Consider the following 23,794-nt stretch of genomic DNA (forward strand, 5'->3'; position numbering starts at 1 on the left):
AGACAAACAGGCTGTGGGCCACATGCAGCCCACGGGCCACATGTTGAGTAGCCCTAGTCTGCACTGTGGGAAGCTGATGGGAGCATATGCCCTGCGGAGATGTCTCACTAAGCCAGACTCAGCCTGTGTCGAATACCTAACCTAGGCAGTTGTAGTGAGGAGGATTTACTGCCGTGGTGTCCTCAAAGGTCTCTGGCTCTGTCAATGATGATAACCAGAAGGCTGCTTGCGTGTGTGCTTGAAGATGTGGGCCCAATGACCATAGCAGACCCCGGAGGACCCCAAAGACCGCAAACCAGATAAGGTTTGAAGGTACCAGGCCAGGTTTATTGCTAAGCGAAGAGCAGTAACAGTTGTCAGTAGACTCTGCTGAACCACTACGCACATGTACTTGCCACAATGGAATAACAAAATCAGTGGGAAATTTCCACTGCCCCCAGTCATACAAAGACTGTCCCCCCAGGACACCACCTTATATACAAGTATAAACACATCACACCTCACTGCTGACGTATCAGGTTGCCACTCTCTGATGCTACTTAGATACCACCCATCACCCCGTCCTTCGTGATTTGATTAGATCATCTCTATCCATCATGCCATCATTTTAGACCCTTTCCTGGATCTGTGAGGAGTGGCTACCATGGTCTTTTTTAATGAGCTGGTGGTATCATGTGATTTCAACTTAAGACCATTACCAATTATTGTTCTGCATCTGGGCCTATTACCAATTAGTGTTTTGCACTCTCAGCCCTGTTCATGCCATGTTCTGTGAGCTGGGGCCTGCCTCTCGTTCACAGCTTAGCTTTGCTTTATGTTAGTCATGTTTTATCCATTGTTAGCTAGGCTTCAGGCCTCAGACCAGGCCTGTGCTGCATGGGCTTATGTTGTAGGCCTTCATCTTGCTACAGCAGTTTTGTGAAGCATTGGCAGAGAAGACACTCTAGAACACAAAGAATTTTATTTATTATGTTCAAAGCAGGGTCACCAATCACACAGCAGGCAACACACAAATTAATGCCTTATTCCAACGAATGGGTTTTCTTTGATGAGCCACAAGGGACGCTGCCAGCGGGGATGATTCGAGTTACGATATATTACTCATCGGTGTTTGTCCTGAGCAAGGGACGGGGCTAATATTTTGGATAGTTACAGCACTTGCAGCTGTCATCATAGACAAGGCCTGCTGGACAGGTAAAATGGTAAGTCCGGCCCCCAGTACACATGTAGAATTTTGTATTATTTTGGGGGTTGGCATGGATGCCGTCTTGTTTGCCAGCACAAAAGTTGTCATCTCCCCCCGTCGTAGGTGGAATATCTCCTGGAGGGCTTGTTGCAGGGATACCTGTAGGGCAGTCTGGCACGATCGGATCTAAAATGAATAATTAGCAGTACATTAACATATACGGCTGCACTACATCTACATGCATCTCTTGCATGCTTGTCTGTGCTTCTGGCCCTTACACTTCATGAGTAGTAATGACTGGTATCGTGTTCCGAACCTGGGACTAAACCTGGGACCTCCTGGTCTAAAAGCATGACTTGGGCTAAAGGCTAAAAGGTAAAAGCTGTTGCAGATTCACATCCTCTGCAGACCAGACACAGAGCAGCCATGATTCGTATACACTGACAAGCGAGTCTCAGAGGCCTGATAGACCCATACTCCTGGCTCTGGATTAACGAGCAGGCTGTAACCTTGATGAAGTCACATAGTAATCCCGTGCCTCAATTTTCCCATCTGTAAAATGGGGCAAATAATGTTTTTGTCTGTCTTATATATGTTGTGGCAATTAACTGTGTCAAAAAGCTCCTCCACAATGCAACGTGCTAAGTAGCAGCTCAGTGTTATCAAGACACCACCCATGGCAAAATTCTCAATTTGCCTCAGCAGTCGTTTTCCAAAGATCACATTTACCACATGGCCAGCACTTGCAAATAGAAACAGGACATCCAGGTACATGAGTCAGTGCTTTACTTCTACCTGTCCCCTGTACTGATGACTAGTCCTTGCTTTGGGCCTCTGCAGACCCAGCAGGAATTTCCCCCCAGCAGGCTGAGAAACATATACAGGTTGGACCTGCCTGGTCTGGCACCCTCGGAACCTGACTGAACTCCTCTGGTCTGGAAAAATCCCTCATCAGGGGCCATTTTTTATTCCCCTGCTGCTCCCCCCACTGGGCGGCCTGGCTCCCCTTCCAGCACAACTGAACCCTTCACCGTCTCCTGCCCTCCCCAGCACAGCTGAGATGTGCTCTGGCTCCTGGCCCCCAGCACAGCTGAGATGTGCACTAGTTCCCACCTCACTTCCTGCAGCCCAGCAGAGCCTCACGCTGGCTCCCACCCGCCCCCCAGCACAGCTGAGCTGAACGTCTCACTTTCCAGGTCCCACTCTCCCCAACTACCGTAGAGCCACATATCACCGCCCCACCCCCAAATAGAACCGGGCTCCTGGACCCTCAATCCCCCCAGCACACCAGCACACTCTGATCCTGGAACATCCCTGGTCATGCCGGATCAGAGAGTCCCAGATTTTAGAGGTGCAATCTGCACTGACCTTTCTAATTATCTCAGCCTGCAATAATAATCAGTACCAGCTTACCGTTCGTTTCGAGGAGTCTCTTCAGTTCACTTATTAGCGGATACTTTCCTTCATTGCAGAAAGTGCCCCAGAAATCATCCAGATCAATGGCCCATACCATGGCACCGCCGAAATTTTTCTCCTTCAAGTATTTCACCTGCCCAACAAAAAGCCCACAACTATCGGTCACATTTCCACAGCTGCTTAAGAATTCCTTTAGGAATTTCAGTACAGCCTGAAATAAGTAACTGGGTACACAGCCATGGCGCAGTGATCAGCGATGCAGCAGAGCACCCCAGCTCAGAAAGAAATGCTCTGGGAAACATCCCCATCACATTCATAGTGGTTTAAAGCCATGTGAATGATGCTGCAAATATATCCCTTTGCTAAGAGACTCTGAAATACACAGCATTGAAGGTAAGCGCTTTCCGAGAGCAGGAGCAGAATGTCAGTAAAGCTCACTAGAAAATGTTAAAGATCTTACCTTGTGTTTAAAGCTGCACTTGTTGTCATATCCCACCCATTCATTCCCCTTCACGGCATAGGGGACTTTCTGGTCATCAATCCATCGCACCTCAGCTGTCGTTAGGAATGTGCAGATCTGCCAAAACAGCATGGTGGGAACACAAAATGAACCTCATTCAGGGGCCAGAGGGTAAGTCCACGGGCTAGATATTGTCCCCGTTGTAGTCTGTAATGTTAAGTGGCCAGCCAAGAGTTAATCTGGTGGTGTAGAGTCGGTGTACCCCTCCTGACCATCGCCTTGCGGGCTGTCAGTCGCACAGCTGAGCAGACAGGATGCGGCCACATCACAGCTGTACCCCAATCTCCCAGAACAGCCTTCTCAGCTCTGCAGCAGCAGGAACAGCTTAGACATTAATTTCTAACAGGGACTGAACTGGCTTTAGGAATAGGGAGAAGGTGCTATGGTAGAACCAACTTTGCCCCACCTCCTATTTGGGATCTGAGGTGAATGGCGTTTTTCCAGAGCTAAAGATCTAGCCTGCTAACACTCCTGCACAGCAACTCCGGGATAAGTGGAAGGGAACCCATCCAGAGTACAGAAAGAAAGAGATACTTAGACAAGAGACAGAAACTCAGCTACAAGCAAGAGTAAAAGCAAAACGTGTCACCTAGAATTCATAAAAGTACATCCCATAAGACACTAACTATTGGCCAGAGACTCCGCTTATACAAATGGGCATAGATCCACTGAAATCGACACCTCGGAGTCTCATTTACACTAAGGCCTCTCTACCTCGCCAGCAGTATAAAGGGGTCCTGGCCTCTTTGCCCTTCCAGTGTGATGTAAAGGCATCTTAGGATAAGAATTGGGGCCAATGGAACTAGCTCCATTTACACCACCTCAGGATCTGGGCCACAAAAATCTCATTTATGGAAGTTTCTCACCTCATAATAAGCCCAGAAACCAGCTTCCCGGGTGTAAGGGCCTGAAGACCCAGCCCCAGATGCTGGGGCACCGACAGATGTGTCACTGCCAGTAAGTCGAAAGGTCCGCCCGTAGGTGGGGAATCCCATCACGAGCTTCTCAGCGGGGACGCCGTTACTATGCCAGTACTCCATGGCGAATTTCTGCAGAAATCCAAACAGAAAACCCGTTTGCCACCAGGGCCCGTTTCTCCCAGCACCCTCTTGGGAAAATCAAAAGGGAGTCTGCTGCCTGTCCCCTTACGCAGTTGAAGTACTTGAAGTCCCCCTGGTCAGCGGAGCCTGCATAGAGTGGGCTGTTGTGCCCCGTGAAGCGCTCCCAACCTCCGTGGAAGTCGTACGTCATCACGCTGATGAAATCCAGAACCCTGGTTTCGATCAAATAAAACAACAGAAAAGAAACAAGCAGGTTAGTAAAGTGATTTCCTGAAGGACTAAATGAGTCAGCAGGCAGTACACCGTCCTCCCATGTTGGCCTGAAGGATGAACATGATTTAGGGGGCTTGAATCTCCATTGTCCCGCACCTTATCCTGCTGTTTATGCCCACACAGAGGGCGTGTAACTGCCACCCTTGTGATCTGATCGTGTTTTGCACCCACCTGTTTTGCACAGGTACTAATGATGACACTAGTCAACAGAGAACCAGACCAAGAGCATAGTAAGCACAAAGTGGAACCAGTCCACTCACTTTCCTATCTCCGCAATTTCATATCCAGCATCAACAGTTCTTATGCCAGCAGATACCGCTGCAGTAATTAAAAGTCTGGGGCGTCCAGTGCTTGCAGCCTCAGCTTTAAAGGCTTCCAGCATTTCCTGAAAACAGAAATGAGGGCATTGATCATTAGCAATTTTGGTTAAAAAGTCATTCATGTCCAGCTATGAATAGTGATCTAGAAACATCCCCGACCCTTCCTATAAATTCCTAATGATCTTCCCAATGTTCCTTCCACGGCTGATTGTCCCCAAACCCTTACAAAGGTGGAAAAGGATCTTACATCAGGTCTAGCACCATATTTGTACAATAGTTGCATTCAAGGAAGTAAAAGGGAGCTAAAACCATGCAGTGCCAATGTAAGCACTGCTGATACACAACTCGGTGGTGCTAATCTGCCTCACTCCAGCTGACATCTATTCACCTGAACCAAGATGGTGAAGCGGTGTTTGTCCTCGGGGGGGCTGCCTCCAGAGCCCGGGAATTCAAAATCCAGATCGATCCCATCAAACCCAAACTTACGGAGGTACACGATCACCGAGTCAGTAAAAGTTTTACGATTGGCTTGTGTGGAAACCATCTCAGTGAATCTGGAAAAAGATCATTCTTAGGCAATGTGGCCCATTGGGTTGTTTTTGTTTTTTGAGGTTTTGGTGTGTTGTTTTGTTTTGTTTTCTTTATACCAACACATGCAACAGCACACTTGATCAGTTTCCCTTTCATAAATATAATTGTCCTAATGCATAACAGTATAATTCAAACCCACTTCCATTAATCACCTCCATTTTTGTCACTAGCAATATATAGCTGAGAATCCACTATTAATTAGTTATCTCCACCAAACTTGAGAGTATGAAGACCTTGTATTTATCGTTTGTCAGCCCACATCTTTATCCTCCTCTGTTAACACCATGCAACTATCTTCACTCCAATATAAAAAAACAAGACAGACCAAGGGTATTAAGGGAATTTGAGACACAGAGGGGGAACTGATGGCCCCAAGATCACGCAGCAGGTCAGTGGTGAAGTTCAGAAAAGACCCCAAATGTCCTGGGTCCCAGGCTAGTGTTCGGTCTACCCTTCCTCTTCATGCAGTAAGAAATTACATGCTCTTATAGACAAAGCACCGGACTGGGGTTCAGTGGACCTGGGTTCTCTTCCTGGCTCTGCCATTCCAATGTTGTGTGACTGCCACTGTCTTGGTTAACAATCAACACAACTGTTAAAGGGGTGTAGAGTGCTCTGCCTTGCCATCCCCACCATCTTAAAAAGCAAAGGGAAAAGTTCTTACTTCTGGATAGCAAAGTTTCCACCTCCAACAGCCAAGAGTGTGACAAGGTTCCCATTTCTAGAAAGCAGAAAAGAGTTGGAGAGTATGAGATTAAATGAACAAAATATATAACGATAAAATCAATTGATTTAAAAATATGGTTGTGAGTTTTTAAACAAACTCCTCTACTCACACCTCCTTCTCAATGGGGTCCTGATTGCTGTTTAAATTATAAATTGAGACCCTGTCTATCCTAGGGAACTCTGTGGACAGCTGGTGAACTAGCAAGGTTATAATATGAAAGATATCAGAGAAGACTAATTTTTTTAGTGGCAGAGAAAGTGATTTGTACTCAGACTGTGAAAAAACTTTGGATTTGGTTTGTTTTTACCAAAAGCGAGTTTATCAAAATGTTCTCTTTAAAAAGGACTTTACAAACCCATTTCCCAAACCACATTTTTGAGTAACCCAAAAGTGACTGAAACTAAAAACTAAGGACAGACACAATTTTGGCATCCTGACTATTTCTAAGAATAAAAAATAAGCAAGAAAAAAAAAACCTTTCAGCACAAGGAAGCAAAAAGGGGAACAAGCCTCCACGTTATTCGTTTATAGGTCACATTGAAATGAACTCATTTTTAAAATCCTCTACACATTAGATGTTACTGACTTCTGCTTCAGGTCATTAAGCTGTTGGTAGAGGGTTTCATCATTCCATTCGACCTTGGTGATCTTATTGTTCTCCAACCCAGCAAAAGCATAGATCAAATGGGTACACAGGAAAGGGTCCACATTTTCTGGAGTGAACTTGGCTGCTTCTGGCCGGTACTGAGACCAGTTAGTAAAGTAGCACACACGTTTGTACGCTGAGCCTGGGAAAAAATAAAATAAAAATAAAATGTGATGGCACTAGTGTCCATTAGTACTCCAAGAATTTGGTACACTGTCAAGGGACACACTCCTCCATGATATTAGTGGAGAAGGTGTGGGGTCCGGGATGGAGGTTGGGTGCAGAAGGGAACTTGGAGTAAGGAATTGGGATCCTGGCAGGGAGATTGGATGAAAGAGGAGGTTGTGACAGGAGGCTGGGGTGTAAGAGGGGATGCAGGATCGGGAAAGGCGTTGTGACCTGGAGGAACGGTGTAAGAGGGGGGTGCAGAGTCCAGGAAGGGGCTGTGACCTGGGCCAGGAGTGCAAGATGGGTGCAGAGTTTTGGGTTGTGACCAGGGGTATGGGTTTGGGGTGCAAGGTCTGGGAGGGATTTGTGACTTGAAGGCGGGGTGTAGGAAGGGGTACAAGGTCTGGGAAGAGTAGGGGTGCAGGAGTAAGGGTGCAGAGGGTTTGATTGGGGTAGGGACACAGAGAGTTAAGGGGTAAGGGCCGGGCTGGGGTGGCAGAAGCAGGCTCTGGCCGGGAGGCACTCCCAGCCAGCAGCCCAAGTGGTTTCTCAGCCAAGGCCCCTCCTTTCCACACCCCTGCACTGGCTGCAGAAGTCAAGTATAGCTGACTCTGAATGCTGTGAGCTAGTAGAAGGAAGGGGGACTTCCCATGCTGCTTGTGTTGTAAACAGGCAGCTCCCATTGGCTGGGCTGTAAAGCATCTTAACCTCCCACCCCACCAGCTCTTTTAGTGTTCAGAGACCTCCTCTGAGCGCAGGGTGGGGCCAGGGCAGGCTGGGACCCTGGCGGAGGCTCCCATGGGCCTGATCTGGTGGCTTGGGAGCTGTATTTTCCTTGCCCCCGGTGCATACTGCGTTAGCACTGATGTCTCAGGGCTGCAAACTTCAAATCCCTACTTCGGGTGGAGGCAGATTATGGGTATGTCTACACTACCCCCCTAGTTTGAACTAGGGGGGGTAATGTAGTCATACGGAGTTGCAAATGAAGCCTGGGATTTGAATTTCCCGGGCTTCATTTGCAGAAAGCCGGCCGGCGCCATTTTTAAATGCCAGCTAGTTCGGACCCCGTGCCGCGCGGCTACATGAGGCACGGACTAGCTAGTTAGGATTAGGCTTCCTAATCCGAACTAACTGTACACCTCTAATCCGAACTAGCTAGTCCATGCCGCGTGTAGCCGCGCGGCACGGGGTCCGAACTAGCCGGCATTTAAAAATGGTGCCGGCCGGCTTTATGCAAATGAAGCCCGGGAAATTCAAATCCCAGGCTTCATTTGCAACTCCGTACGACTACATTACCCCCCCTAGTTCGAACTAGGGGGGTAGTGTAGACATACCCTATGAAAGTTATTTAAGTGCCTATTTTCAGCACCCAGCTCCCCAGAGGCAGACCCCTCTCTACAGCTTTAGGCACTGGCGTAAATACTTTAAAAATCGGGCTCAGCATTCCTTGGCAACTAGGCACCAAACTATAAAAGGAGCCAATGTTACGTACGGAACAATTGACATGGAAAAGACACTTGTTTCCTACCCAGACAAAATGACTCCTGTTCCTGTCCCTATTACTGGAAACTCATCTTTTGCCAACCCCAAAGTCCAAGCCTGATCTTAGGCTTGCCCTGGTGTAAATCAGGAGTAGCTCCTTCCAAGGCAAAGGAATTACACCAGTGAGAGAGGAGACTCATATCAGCCATAGAGAAAATTCTCATGCAAAATTCTTGGCCAAATGCTCATGGATTTCAGCAGCAGTTTTGCCTGTGTTAGGAATGGGGAGAAACTGAACAGGGACCTGGGGATTTGACCCTATTTATCAGTCCCCAGACATGCAGGCAATGCAGACAAACAGGGAATGAGACATTCTTACCCAGCTGCAACTGCAGAAGAATGGCCACACCTGCAAACCAAATGAAAAGGCATTAGAAAAAAGTCAGTCTGGTACTTTGTACACTTTGGACCCACCCCTTTGGGGTGAAATCCATTCCTGCACAGAGGGGCCAGCACCATGTAAAGCCCCATTCGTGCCCTCAAAGTGCTGCAAAGGCCTTCTGCACACGGGTGAATCTCATGAGGTAGCCAAAATCCATTAGAGCAAAGTCTGTGCTAAAACATGCCCATGTGGGATGCTGCTGTTTCAGATATTATTGAGACCAGACGGGGCCATTGGAACATCTAGTCTGACCTCCTGCATAATGCAATTTTAGAAAAGAATCTGTTTGTGTCTCATCTGGATCTTTCAATTTCTGGGCCAGGATTCCCCACCATAATGCTCAAAGTATCATTGCGACGGGATCAGATTCACTTACCGGCCCAGAGCAGCATCTTCCCCATCTCAGCTGGAGATTTTGGTTTCAGGAATTATCTACAAATGGGAGAGGGAGGGAAAGACTTGTGTCGGCAGCATGGGAGAAACAAAGGCAGTTGCAGGACAGAAAGGTTTCCAGGCAGCTGCTGGGCTACCATGCAGCTCTTCTCAAGACAAGTCTAGTTGTATTCCATAGATCTCCGCTGTCTGCCTTACACAACAGTTCCCAGTACTGCCCCCGCTGTTGGAACAGAGCTGGATATGACAATGGAGTACAATTTTAGAACGTGGTCCTTGTGTTGACAAGACAAAAACAGGGAAGAACCAATATTAGTGCTCTGTTAACACTGATTTAAAACATGTTGGAATAAGTGCAGCATCTATGCACAAATAGGGTATGTCTAGACTACATGGCTCTGTCGCCAGAGCCATGTAGATTAGTTTACTAGACATACCCAAATGAAGCGGCGATTTAAATAAACCATACATTTTAAGTGACCTTTCCAGATTTCCTAGATCCCCAAGTTATGGTCCAACTCACAAAACAAACCTAAAATGAAATGAATCCTTCTTTGATATGCCGTGCATCCAGCCACTGACCTGGCAGATTTCTGCAGCGTGATCCGAGACAGCTGGCTGCTTCTTTCTGCTACCTACCTCTGCCTATTATATATACAAGAAAGTTATCCACTCCCATACAAATATACATACTGAGTTTGCATTTTTAACTCCCCACTTCCTGAATGTTTCCCAGTGCTCAGTCAACTATTCTGAGGAAATAACCGTAACAGAATTGCACCACCAAAAGGCAACTGGTAAAACTTGTTCCAAAATAGCCACCAGCTTAAAGAGCAGCAGTTCCCATCAGTATTATCCCATGTACCAGGCCAGTCAATAGCCCACACATTCCCCAAGGCTAATACAGTCTTGGGATGTATTAGGTGAGGTATTTCCAGGGATAAGGAGGTGTTAGCGCCATTATACAAGGCATTGGTGAGACCCTGTTTGGAATACTGTGTGCAATTCTGGTCTCCCATGTTTAAGAAGGATGAATTCAAACTGGAACAGGTACAAAGAAGGGCCACTGGGATGATCCGAGGAATGGAAAACCTGTCTTATGAAAGGAGACTCAAGGAGCTTGGCTTGTTTACCTTAACCAAAAAAGAAGGCTGAGGGGGGACATGATTGCACTCTTTAAATATATTAGAGGGATAAATACCAGGGAAGGAGAGGAATTATTTAAGCTTAATACCAATGTGGACACAAGAACAAATGGATATAAGCTGGCTAGTAGGAAGTTTAGACTTGAGATTAGATGAAGGTTTCTAACCATTAGAGGAGTGAGGTTCTGGAACAGCCTTCCAAGGGATCTATCTGGCTTCATGATTAAACTAGATGGGTTTATGAAGGGGATGGTTTGATGAGATAACATGAACTTGGTAACTAATTGACCATTCATTATCAGTGGTAAATAGGCCAATGGAGGGATGATAGGAGTTACTATAGAGAACTTTCTGAGTGTCTGGCTGGTGAGTCTTGCCCACATGCTCAGGGTTTAGCTGATCTCCATATTTGGGGTCGGGAAGGAATTTTCCTCCAGGGTAGATTGGCAGAGGCCCTGGAGGTTTTTTGCCTTCCTCTGTAGCATGGGGTACAGATCACAGCTAGAGGATTCTCTGCATCTTGGGGTCTTCAAAGTATTTGAAGGCTTCAATATCTGAGATATAGGTGAGAGGATTATTCTAGGAGGGGTGGGTGAGATTCTGTGGCCTGCACTGTGCAGGGGGTCAGACTAGATGATCATAATGGTCCCTTCTGACCTTAAAGTCTATGAGTTTATCTTCCCTGCCTGGTCAAACTCCAACCTGGGGCGCCTAATGGATCCTCATTTACACTCATGCAATCTGACTGACATCTTGAGCCAGATCCTTCGCTGGTGTAAACTGACTGTTGTTGTGAAGGCCACGACCTTAACAGGGTTCAAAAAAAAGCTAGATAAATTCATGGAGGATAGGTCCATCAGTGGCTAGCTATTAGCTAGGATCGGCTGGGATGATGTCCCTCGCCTCTGTTTGTCAGAAGCTGGGAATGGGAGACAGGGAAGGAATCACGTGATGATTCCCTGTTCTGTTCATTCCCTCTGGGGGCACCTGGCATTGGCCACTGTGGGCAGAGAGGACACTGGTCTGGATGGACTTTCAATCTGACCCAGGATGGCCATTCTTATGACTTCACTCCATGGAAGTCAATAGAGCTGTGCCCATTTACACCGGCATAGGATCTGTCCCAAATCTTTACTGAATAGGTTTCTATAGTAGGTCATTATGAATCCCTTTGATTTTTCCACTTTACCGCTCTCCGAGAGAACGTGGAGTAAAACAAATAATTCTTCTTCTGAGCTTTCTCCTCAGCCGCTGACACGGAAACTGTCCGGAGAGGCAAGATACCCAACGCCTACTCTCTGTGGCAGCACTGGATGCACAAGTGGATATAAACCACCCAGCCAATGAACCCGCCATTCTTGAAACTCATGTCAAGGGATGGCCTGGCTGCAGTGGTCAGATCCAGCTTACGAGAGAAGAAAAGCCATGGGAGATCTCCAAAGAAAATACTGAGATTGTGTTTAAGTCAATGGACCAGACCCTAAGCTGGTGTAAAATGGCTCTTTTGAATTGAAGCAGCATTCTACCATCTGAAGACTTGCACCGTTAGGGTTACATCTGATTTTTTTGAATTGAAGCAGCATTACACCAATTTCTAAATTTGCACTGTTCGGATCTAATTTTTTGCAGCCCCAGCTCAACCCTCAGTTACATCCATGACACAATAGCCCCATCAGCCTGTGATTTCCCTCTGTCTCGTTAGAAAACTGGAACAGCAAGAGCAACAGGCTAAATGAGGTGCTGTTCCTTCAGAGGCTGGTATTTTACAGACAGCCGCCCAAAGAGAGCAGATGCTAATGCAATAAACCTGCAGAGGCAGGGACGTCTCCTGGTGACTATGTTCCAGGAAATGGCTTGAAAAGCCGAGATAGCAGTTGTTAAGATGACTTATTGTTTAGGCTCTTTGTGTGAATTAAAAATACCCTAAACTAGAGTCTGGGGCATATGGACACAGCATCAAAACTGAATAGAATAGAATAGAGTTTATCACCTTCTTTCTGAAGTACCTCCCTTCAGAAAGGGCCAGATTATTTGCTCCTTTACACCAGTTTTACCACTGTGTCACTCCCACTAACCTTGGTATTAATATTTTACCTACTGAAGCTGCTCTTGGATTTACACCAGCGGCAGTGAGAGGAGAATTAGGACCATGCTGTGTTTTTGGTGTCTGTCAGGTAGCTCATCTTGGAATGAAAGGTAAATGTAGGCTTCCAGCTATCCACTTTAATTCAATAGCATTAGCTATGATGATTCATCTTCCCAACATATATTCTATTATGACTTAAGGCCACAGGAGCCTTCATTATCTTGATGTCTTCTGATGCTGAAAGGGCAGCCTGAGATAATTTCAGAGCCATTAGGAGTAACAGATTGTTGTCCACTGTGCCAGTGGGGGCAAGGTTGTGCTATGTAACAATCACAGCTATTCATTTCCCACATTTCTCCAAGCAGGGCAGACCACTGCATGAAGATGTCTTGTGTAGCCTTCACCAGCAGGAGAGGAAAGTAAATCCCAGTTTAGACCTGGTCTACACTAGACCAGGCAGGCAGGCTTAAGGCACGTTATCCAGCAACACAGTGTCTATACTGTAGGACGCGGACGGGAGCATATGCTTCCGGCGGCATCCCTTACTCCTCCCAGATCGAGGAGTGCCAGATGCTGGTGGGGGCTGTCCTCAGTGTTCAATTTGAGGATCTACACTAGACCTGCTAAATTGACTGCTAAAAGATTGACCTCTGAAGAGTCGATCTTCTCTGTAGTGTAGACATGCCCATAAAGACTTGTTTGACTCAGGGGCTAGAGCCAAGAACTGGGTGTTTTCAGCTCTGGCACTAATTTGCTACATGTTGCCTTGCAAACCACTTCCACTCTCTGTGCACCAGATTCTCCATCTATAAATTGGGTATAAGGCTATTTCCTATGAGACAGAGGGAAGAAAATTGTCCCATGTGAAACAACTATTAATTATTATTATTACATTAGAAATGATATGAGCAGAGATAGAGAACTAAACAAAGCCCAACACGGAAAGACTCCCCCCCCCCCCCACCCTTAGGAGATGTCTGATTTAGCCAGCCTTAGCCTGTGTCAAGTATCTGACCTAGGCAGTTTTGTGAAGCATTGGCAGAGAAGACACGCTAGAACACAGAGAATATTATTTATTATGTTCAAAGCAGGGTCACCAATCACACAGCAGGCAACACACCAATTAATGCCTCATTCCAACCACTTGGCTTTCTTGGATGAGGCACGAGGAATGTTGCCAGCGGGATGATTCGAGTTACGATATATTATTCATCGGTGTTTGTCCTGAGCAAGGGACGGGGCTAAAATTTTGGATAGTTACAGCACTTGCAGCTGTCATCATAGACAAGGCCTGCTGCACAGGTGAAATGGTAAGTCTGGCCTCCAGCACACATGTAGTATTTTGTAATGTCTTGGGGATCGGCATGGATGCCATCTTGTTTGCCAGCACAAAAGTCACCATCTCCTCCAGGCGTAGGGGGAAGAACTGGAGTGGTAGTTGGATTGTCTCCTGGAGAAGTTGGAGGGTCAACTGTAGGGATATCTACAGGGCAATCTAGCACGATTGGACCTAAAATGAAGAATTAGCAATACATTTAGATACACGACTACACTACAGCTATACGTTCTCTTGCATGCTTGTCTGTGCTTCTGACCCTGACACTTCATGACTAGTAACAACTGGTATCATGTTCCGAATCTGGGACCGCTTGGTCTAAGCATGAACCTGTATAACTCGAGCTAAAGGACTGGACCCCACAGGTAAAAGCTGTTGCAGATTCACATCCTCTGCAGACCAGACACAGAGCAGCCATGGTTCACATACACTGACAAGCAAGTCTCAGAGGCCTGGTAGACCCATACTCCTGGCTCTGGATTAACAAGCAGGATGTGGCCTTGATGAAGTCACATAGCAATCCCGTGCCTCAATTTCCCCCTCTTTAAAATAGGGCAAATAATATTTTCATCAGTCTTATATATGTTATGGGAATTAACTGTGTCAAAAAGCTCCTCCACAATGCAACGTGCTAAGTAACAGCTCAGTGTTATCAAGACACCACCCATGGCAAAATTCTCAATTTGCGTCAGCAGTCGTTTTCCAAAGATCACATTTACCACATGGCCAGCACTTGCATTTTCATAGACATGCAAATAGAAACAGGACATCCAGGTACATGAGTCAGTGCTTTACTTCTACCTGTCCCCTGTACTGATGACTAGTCCTTGCTTTGGGCCTCTGCAGATCCAGTAGGAATTTCCCCCAGCAGGCTGAGAAACATATACAGGTTGGACCTGCCTGGTCTGGCACCCTCGGAACCTGACTGAACTCCTCTGGTCTGGAAAAATCCCTCATCAGGGACCATTTTTGATTCCCCTGCTGCTCCCCCCACTGGGCGGCCTGGCTCCCCTTCCAGCACAACTGAACCCTTCACCGTCTCCTGCCCTCCCCAGCACAGCTGAGATGTGCACTAGTTCCCACCTCATGCCCTCCCCAGCACAGCTGAGATGTGCACTAGTTCCCACCTCACTTCCCGCAGCCCAGCAGAGCCACTTGCTGGCTCCCACCCGCCCCCCAGCACAGCTGAGCTGAACATCTCACTTCCCAGCTCCCACTCTCCCCAACTACCGTAGAGCCACATATCACCGTCCCACCCCCACACAGAACCGGGCTCCTGGACCCTCAATCCCCCCAGCACACCAGCACACTCTGATCCTGGAACATCCCTGGTCATGCCGGATCAGAGAGTCCCAGATTTTAGAGGTGCAATCTGCACTGACCTTTCTAATTATCTCAGCCTGCAATAATAATCAGCACCAGCTTACCGTTCATTTCAAGGAGTCTCTTCAGTTCACTTATTAGCGGATACTTTCCTTCATTGCAGAAAGTGCCCAGGAAATCATCCAGATCAATGGCCCATACCATGGCACCGCCGAAATTTTTCTCCTTCAAGTATTTCACCTGCCCAACAAAAAGCCCACAACTATCGGTCACATTTCCACAGCTGCTTAAGAATTCCTTTAGGAATTTCAGTACAGCCTGAAACAAGTAACTGGGTACACAGCCATGGCTCAGTGATTGGTGAGACAGCAGAGCACCCCAGCTCAAAAAGAAATGCTCTGGGAAACATCCCTATCACATTCACAGTGGTTTAAAGCCACGTGAATGATGCTGCAAATATATCCCTTTGCTCAGAGACTCTGAAATACACAGCATTGAAGGTAAGCGCTTTCCGAGAGCAGGAGCAGAATGTCAGTAAAGCTCACTAGAAAATGTTAAAGATCTTACCTTGTGTTTATAGCTGCACTTGTTGTCATATCCCACCCATTCATTCCCCTTCACGGCATAGGGGACTTTCTGGTCATCAATCCATCGCACCTGAGCTGTTGTTAGGAATGTGCAGATCTGCCAAAACACCATGGTGAGAACACAAAATGAACCTCATTCAGGAGTCAGAAGGTAAGTCTATGGGTTAGATCTTGTAAGTGATCGGCCAGGAGTTACTCTGGTGGTATAGAGTTGATATATCACACCTAACCATCGCCTTGCGGCCTGTCAGTCGCACAGCTTAGAGGACAGAATGCGGTCACATCACAGCTGTACCTCAATCCTTCAGAATAGCCACTTCGGCTCTGAAGCAGCAGGAATCGCTTAGAGCAGCCTGATGTTTATTTGTATCGGGACTGAACCAGCTTTAGGAATAGGGAGAAGGTGATATGGTAGAGCCACCTGTGCCACACCTCCCATTTGGGATATGAGCTGAATGGCATTTTTCCAGACCTAAAGATCTAGACCACTAACATTCCTGCACAGCAGCTCTGCGATAAGTGGAAGAGAACCCGTCCAGTGTACAGAAAGAGAGAGATACTTAGACAAGAGACAGAAACTCAACTACAAACAAGAGTGAAAGCAAAATAAGTTACCTATGGGCCAGAGTCACCTATGGGCCAGAATCTCACCTGCTACAAATGGACATAGATCCACTGAAATCAACACCTCTGAGTCTCGTTTACGCTAAGGCCTCTCTACCTCGTTGCACTTCCAGGGTGATGTAAAGCATCTTAGGATAAGAATTGGGGCCCATGGAACTAGCTCCATTTACACCACCTCTGCATCTGGGCCACAAGAATCTTGTTTTCGGAAGCCTCTCACCTCATAATAAGCCCAGAATCCAGCTTCCCGGGTGTAAGGGCCTGAAGACCCAGCCCCAGATGCTGGGGCACCGACAGATGTGTCACTGCCGGTAAGCCGAAAGGTCCGCCCATAGGTGGGGAATCCCATCACGAGCTTCTCAGCGGGGACGCCGTTACTATGCCAGTACTCCATGGCGAATTTCTGCAGAAATCCAAACAGAAAACCCGTTTGCCACCAGGGCCCATTTCTCCCAGCGCCCTCTTGGGAAAATCAAAAGGGAGTCTGCTGCCTGTCCCCTTACGCAGTTGAAGTACTTGAAGTCCCCCTGGTCAGCAGAGCCTACATAGAGTGGGCTGTTGTGTCCCGTGAAGCGGTCCCAGCCTCCGTGGAAGTCGTACGTCATCACGCTGATGAAATCCAGAACCCTGGTTTCGATCAAATAAATCAACAGAAAAGAAACAAGCAGGTTGGAAATGTGATTTCCTGAAGGACTAAACGAGTCAGCAGGCAGTATGAAGGATGAACATGATTTGGGGGGCTTGAATCTCCATTGTCCTGCACCTTATGCTGCTGTTTATGCCCACACAGAGGGCATATAACTGCTACCTTTGTGATCTGATCGTGTTTTGCACCCACCTACTTTGCACAGGTACTAATGATGACGCAAAGGGCATGAGAACAGAGAACCAGACCAAGAACATAGTAAGCACAAGGTGAGAACCGGTCCACTCACTTCCCTATCTCTGCAATTTCATATCCAGCATCAATAGTTCCTTTGCCAGCAGATACCGCTGCGGTAAGTAAAAGTCTGGGGCGTCCAGTGCTTGCAGCCTCAGCTTTAAAGGCTTCCATCATTTCCTGAAAAAGGACATGAGGTCATTGGTCATTAGCAATTCTGGTTAAAAAGTCATTCATGTTCAGCTGTGAATAGTGATCTAGAAACGTCCCAGCAGCCTGATCCTTCCTATAAATTCCTAATGATCTTCCCAATGTTCCTTCCACGGCTGATTGTACCCAAACCCTTATAAAGGTGGAAAAAGATCTTACATCAGGTCTAGCACCATATTTGCACAATAGCTGCACTCAAGGAAGTAAAAAGGAACAAAAGTCATGCATTGCCAATATAAGCACTCCTGATACACAATTCAGTGGTTCTAATCTGCCTCACTCCAGCTCACATCAGGAACAACTATGATCACATGTTGGATACTCACCTGAACCAAGATGGTGAAGCGGTGTTTGTCCTCGGGGGGGCTGCCTCTAGAGCCCGGGTATTCAAAATCCAGGTCGATCCCATCAAACCCAAACTTACGGAGGTACACGATCACCGAGTCAGTGAAAGTTTTACGATTGGCTTGTGTGGAAACCATCTCAGTGAATCTGGAAGAAGATCATTCTTAGGCAATGCAGCTCGGCCGGAGAGTCATTTTTGTTTTTTGAGGTTTGGTTTTGTTGTATGAACACATGCAACAGCACACTTGTTCAGTTTCCCTTTCATAAATGTAATTGTCCTGATGTATTACAGTCTAATTAAAACCCACTTCCATTAATCACCTCCATTTTTGTCACTAGCAAATATATACCTGAGAATCCACTATTAATCAGTTATCTCCACCAAACTCGAGAGTATGAAAACCTTGTATTTATGTTGGTCTGCCCACATCTTTATCCTCCTCTTTTACCACCATGCAACTATCCTCACCAAGATTCATCACATCCCATTCTCTACCACATCGTGTGTACACTGTCACATTCTGTGCTTGATCTCTTTTACTCAGAACACCTCTAGTCCCATTCCTACTCATTATCTTCACCATTGGTTTGATCCACCAGCCAAGGAAATCTATGGAATGGCTCCCACTGGATCATGGTTAGAGCCCTGCAAACCCGCACCTATCCAGGACCCATTTTTGCAGATACAAAGTTTTGTCACCATGCAGTATCATTGCAATACCCTTCTCTGTTTAATGTTCCCACTAACCACTTGGGATTTTCAACCCTAGTAATATCCATCTGAACTTTTCTTAACCGTCCCGTTACCCATTCCCAGCAATCGCCTTCCATTCGTCTCATGAAGGCTGAATCACCATGTCACTGTGTTTCCCTAATTAATCACCTTGCGTCTCTCTCCTTCTTCAACCCTTCCCCCTTTTCACCAGCCCCCACAGCATCATCAGTGTCAGGTCTTCAGCTGCCCAGTCACTACTGCAGTTTACATCTGGTCATTCACATCATCATGTGCCTAATCCTGTCTCCAGGGAAGTCAACAGTGAGGCTCCCATTGACGCCCAAGGAGCATTTGGAGGCTGTCAAGATCACAGCCAGGGATGTAAAATCCCATTTAATTGGTTAACTAGTTGAACAATTGTTTAATCAGTTAACTGATTAAAGGGGGGCAGGCAGAGCGCTGTAGCGGCCCCCTGCCACAGGCAGGAGTTGCACCAGTGGGGCTGGAGCAGCTCCCACCTGCGGGCCACCTAGTCACATCGTGGACAGAGGCTGTTCTATCCAGGAGCAGCCCCTGTCCATGGCGGGCCCCCCAACAGGGCTGGCGCAGGCAGGGAGGGAGCTGCTCTAGCCCCCACCTGTTAATCAGTTAAACATTCCCAGCCCTTAATCTCAGCATCATCTTCACTGTGTTTGTCACCAAATCAAGGGGAAAGTTCTCACTTCTGAGTGCCAAAGTTCCACCCTCCGATAGCCAGGCTAGTGACGAGTTTGTCGTTCCTGTGACACAAGAAAAGAAAAGGGAATGTTAGCCATCAGCCGTCACCTTGTGGTGTTTGAGACTTGGCTCGGTTGTGAACTTTTACATTATTATCCTCGGGGGCACCAGCTCCGTGGATGCTCTGGGGCTGGAGCACCCCCGGGGGAAAAGTAGTGGAAGCAGAGCCCCCCCTCCAGTACCAAACTCCCCCTTCTGTCTCCCTCCCCACAGGTCTCTTGCGCATGGGCAAAACCTGCTGACCAACTCCTCCCCCTCCCTCCCAGTGCTTCTGGAGCCCCATGAACAGCTGATTCGGGATGTTCAGGACACTCTGGGAGGGCAGGAAGAAGCGGGAATGGGGCGCACTCAGGGGAGGAGGCAGAGTGGGATGAGGCAGGGTGGGGAGGGGAACTTGGGGAAAGGGGTGGAATGAAGGCAGAGTGGGGACAGAGCTAAGGCAGGAAGAGGCAGGGTGGTGGTTTGGGAGGAGAGGGCAGAGATGAAGTGGAATGAGGCCTTGGGGTGGGGCTTAGAGGATGGGATGGACTGAAGGCAGAGCGTGGGGGGGTGTCAAGAATCCCCCAGCTGGAGGGGAAGTCAGTACCTATGATTATCATTATTTTGCATTAAGAAAATCTATTCAGGTCTTTTTGATTGTCATCATTCACTATTGGTATTACAGTGGTGCCAAGAGGTCTCAAGCCAGCTTAGAGCCCCATTGCGCTAGGTGCTGTACAAACACATAGCAACAGACAGACCCTGCCTCAAAGAGCCTATGGTCTAAACAGACAAGACACACATAGGGTGGGACAAAAAGAAATGTTATTAATCAATTTCACAGATGGGAAAAGTGAGGCACAAAGAAAGCTCAAGTCTGGCAGAGCTGGGATTTCAACCTAGATCTCCCAAGTTTCAATGCAATGCCTAGCTTCAGCCATCCTCACCTCCTCTTTGGTTTAAATTGTGTTTTCGTAAAAAAAAAAAAAAATACACTTGAACTAGGACTCTTGTGTCAGATCCTGTTCCAGCCATGAGTATCCCAAAGCATCCAAAATATACTCATCTGAAAAGGGGGTTAAATACAAAGTATGACTTTTTAGGACTTGATCATGGAATCCTGACACATGCTAGGTGCATCTTACATGAGTAATTCCACCAAAATCAGTGTAACTACTTGAGTGAATAAAGTCCCACGAGGGTTGTGAAATAGAGCCCTTAATGAAAGCATTGTGGCTAGGTATCTGTTAAATTATTCCTTTTTTGCAACAAAGAAATTCTGTCTTGTTTCTCTGCCCTCTTTCTTCCATTTCCCCTGACAATAAGAAGTATTTTTTAAAGCAAGATTTGCTTTTTGTTTGTTTTAAATCTTGTACATTGGAAAGTGCTGACCGTTTCTTCAATGCTTGAAATTCTGGGAAGAGTCTGTCTTCATCATTCCATTCATAGGGCGCGATCTTATTTTGATTCATAGTTGCAAAGGCGTAGATTAAGTGGGTGCAGAGATTTGGGTCCACATTGTTTGGGAAATACTTGGCAGGTTCTGGCCTGTACTGAGACCAATTAGTGAAGTAGCACACAAGTTTGTAAGCAGAGCCTGGCGGAAGAAAAGTAAATCACATATATTAAGAAGGAAACATTTGTTTATTTCTTGATGGTGGCATCAGGTATTGAGTTGAATCGAACATGTGATTCTCCTTTCACCAATGTTGGTGCAGATTGGGGGAAAATCCATTGATGTCAATGGAGCAAAACTAGGGTAACAAGAGGAAATATGAGCTTTTTCTTGCACATATTCTGATTGCACAAATAGATGTGCCAATCCTAAGTATGAATGCGGATTTCATTTTTCTGCTCACAAATTCTGCATATGTAGAGCTACCGTGGTATGTATATTTTCTGCATCTGCATTTACATCTACAAATCAGTCACATATCCCATTGAAACAACCTCCATCCACATGTTCCCAATGACAAATCATAGAATCATAAAACTAGAAGAGACCTCAAGAGGTCATCAAGTGCAGTCCCCTGTCCTCACGGCAGGACCAAGGACCATCTAGATCATCTATGACAAGTGTCTGTCCAACCTACTCTTAAATATCTCCAGGGATGGAGATTCCTCAACCCCCCTAGGCAATTTAATCCAGTGTTTAACCACCCTGACAGGAAGTTTTTCCTAATGTCCAACCTAAACCTCCCTTGCTGTAATATAGCCCATTGTTTCTTGTCTTATCTATCCTCAGAGGCCAAGGAGAACAATTTTTCTTCCTCCTCCTTGTAACACCCTTTTAGATATTTGAAAACTGCTATCCTGTTCCCTCTCAGTTTCTTCTGAACAAAACAAGCCCAATTCTTTCAGTCTTCCCTCACAGGTCATGTTTTCTAGACCTTTCATCATTTTTATTGCTTCTTGTCTGGACCTTCTCCACATCTTTCTTGAAATGTGGTGCCCAGAACTGGACACAGTACTCCAGCTGAGGCCTATTAGTCAACTGTGCTTTTGATTGTTCCCTCATCTCATTTAATACCAATTTGCACAGAAGATGCAGGCTCATTCTTCAAGTCAGGGATTGTTGGTTATAATGAGCAAAAAAGGGATGGGCCCAGTTAAAGGGAGTCATTAAAGAATAATCAAGAGGGACCACTTAGTCAGATCCTCAGCTGCTGTGAATCATAACTACACCGAAATGAAGCTACACCGCTTGACACCAGCTACGGCTATGTCTACACTGGCGCGATCTTGCAGCAGAGCTATGCAAATGAGGCTAAGCGTGGACTATCACCGAGCCTCATTTGCATATCTAATGAGCCACCATTTTTGTGGAAAAGGCTCTTGCGCAAGAAGGAGCTGTCTACACTGCCCCTTCTTGCGCAAGAAAAACCCTCTTGTGCAATGCCGCTACGCTGATTATTTTCAGGAATAAGGGCATTGCACAAGAGGGCTTTTCTTGCGCAAGAAGGGGCAGTGTAGACAGCTCCTTCTTGCACAAGAGCCTCTTCCGCAAAAATGGCGGCTCATCAGATATGCAAATGAAGCTCGGCGATATTCCACGCTTAGCCTCATTTGCATAGCTCTGCAGCAAGATCGCGCCAGTGTAGACATAGCCTACAGGTCTGGCTGCCTGTTCTTTCCAGTTGTATTGGAGCTTTATGGGCTCCTTGTGCACCAAAAGAAAGGCTAAGATGCTCTTACCCAGCTGCAGCTGCAGCAGAACGGCCAAACCTGCAAAAAGGAAAGAGAATGCATTAAAAATAAAGGTGACTGGAGCCTGTCCATGCTTAAAGCAGTCCCAGAGGAACTAAAACTATGCTGAGCACATTGCTACCTGCACACCTGCTAGGACAAGTTCTAGCACACGCTGTCCCTGGGCAAAAGGCTGGTGCCTCTGAGACCAAGCACCCAGAGAAGTTACAGCCTGACTTAATCAGCAAAGGCAGAGGGAGTCACTCACCGACACACAGCAGCACCTTTCCCATCTTGCCTTCCCAGTGAATGTCCCACGGGGGGATCTCAGAAGTGCTTTATGTGGCAGAGGCAAGTCCTTATCAGCGTGGAACCCGCACACCTGCATTCAAGCCAGCAGAATGCACCCCTCCTTCCAACCACAAGCAAAATAAAACACACAAATAGAAAAGTTCGTTTATTCAAGGGCATCAGCCCTCCAATGCCAAGGCTGGTGGAGGGAGAGGGAACTAGTCCCCTTCCCCTTCTATTTATGTAGGGAAGTGGAGGAGAGCACCACCTGAATGTACAAGTCCCAATCTCCTCTGGGTACAATCTTCCCCTCCCCAAGCAGAATGAAGCTCCAAACATGGTTTGGAAGGAACCAAACTAAAACAACAAATGGTCTGGCAGCACTTTATAGACTAACAAAACATGTAGATGGTATCATGAGCTTTCGTGGGCAAAGCCCACTTCTTCAGATGACCAGAGTTTTGAGTTTAGGATGTGCAGACCCAAAATAAATGGGGGGGGGGAGGGGAAGAGACAGGGAGCAGAGGATATAGAAAATCAGGAAGGTAGAGGGAATCTCTCCTATTTATTTTGGGTCTGCACATCCTAAACTCAAAACTCCGGCCATCTAAAGAAGTGGGCTGTGCCCACGAAAGCTCATGATACCACCTACATGTTTTGTTAGTCTATAAAGTGCTACCAGACCTTTGTTGTTTTTTTCTGTACAGACTAGTTCAGCTACCCCCTGAAGCTTCCAAACTAAGATGTTATCCCACAAAATATTATGGCCTAGATCGGGGTGGGCAATAATTTTCGCTGGGGCGGGGCACATAATGAATTTTGGTACGTGGTCACAGGCAGGCACACTCCCCAGAAGGAGCGGAAGGGGCAGGGCGGGGGACTAACCTCACCCCAGAGTTGTCTGGGGCCGAGGCTTTGAGTTAAAAACACAGCAAAGGGCTTGTGGCTCCTGGCCCTGCTGCCACCACATTGCCTGACAGCCGCCCGGGATTGCTGCAACCATTTAAAAGGCTCGCAGCTCTGGCCCCTGCCAGGGTAGCACCGTGACCGGGAGCCATTTCAAGAGGATCCTGCTGCCTGAGCCA

General features: G+C 46.9%; 2 protein-coding genes across 3 annotated transcripts; both read right to left on the bottom strand.

The window, feature by feature from the left end:
* Nucleotides 1-944: 944 nt before the first annotated feature.
* Nucleotides 945-9,879, bottom strand: LOC102449541 (acidic mammalian chitinase-like). Of its 2 annotated transcripts, none has more exons than XM_014577162.3 (12): nucleotides 9,808-9,879; nucleotides 9,209-9,264; nucleotides 8,770-8,799; nucleotides 6,681-6,882; nucleotides 6,032-6,088; nucleotides 5,165-5,330; nucleotides 4,717-4,841; nucleotides 4,272-4,395; nucleotides 3,989-4,171; nucleotides 3,063-3,179; nucleotides 2,600-2,735; nucleotides 945-1,372 (listed from the first exon to the last, which is right to left on the bottom strand). In XM_014577162.3, the coding sequence occupies exons 2-12, from the start codon at nucleotides 9,231-9,233 to the stop codon at nucleotides 1,134-1,136; spliced, it is 1,404 nt and encodes a 467-aa protein (XP_014432648.2). In that variant the 5' UTR covers nucleotides 9,234-9,264; nucleotides 9,808-9,879; the 3' UTR covers nucleotides 945-1,133. The 2 variants fall into 2 exon arrangements, with proteins under 2 accessions (XP_014432648.2, XP_014432649.2); XM_014577163.3 differs by having other exon boundaries at nucleotides 9,758-9,878.
* Nucleotides 9,880-13,520: 3,641 nt separating this feature from the next.
* On the bottom strand, nucleotides 13,521-22,804 carry LOC102449311 (acidic mammalian chitinase-like). Its single transcript, XM_006130440.4, has 11 exons — nucleotides 22,687-22,804; nucleotides 22,428-22,457; nucleotides 20,625-20,829; nucleotides 19,199-19,255; nucleotides 17,743-17,908; nucleotides 17,262-17,386; nucleotides 16,830-16,953; nucleotides 16,547-16,729; nucleotides 15,683-15,799; nucleotides 15,220-15,355; nucleotides 13,521-13,966 (listed from the first exon to the last, which is right to left on the bottom strand). The coding sequence occupies exons 1-11, from the start codon at nucleotides 22,709-22,711 to the stop codon at nucleotides 13,698-13,700; spliced, it is 1,437 nt and encodes a 478-aa protein (XP_006130502.2). The 5' UTR covers nucleotides 22,712-22,804; the 3' UTR covers nucleotides 13,521-13,697.
* Between the last annotated feature and the right edge of the window lie 990 nt (nucleotides 22,805-23,794).

Source organism: Pelodiscus sinensis, chromosome 27, assembly GCF_049634645.1.
Source record: "Pelodiscus sinensis isolate JC-2024 chromosome 27, ASM4963464v1, whole genome shotgun sequence".
In the NCBI taxonomy this organism is placed as follows: Eukaryota; Metazoa; Chordata; order Testudines; family Trionychidae; genus Pelodiscus; species Pelodiscus sinensis.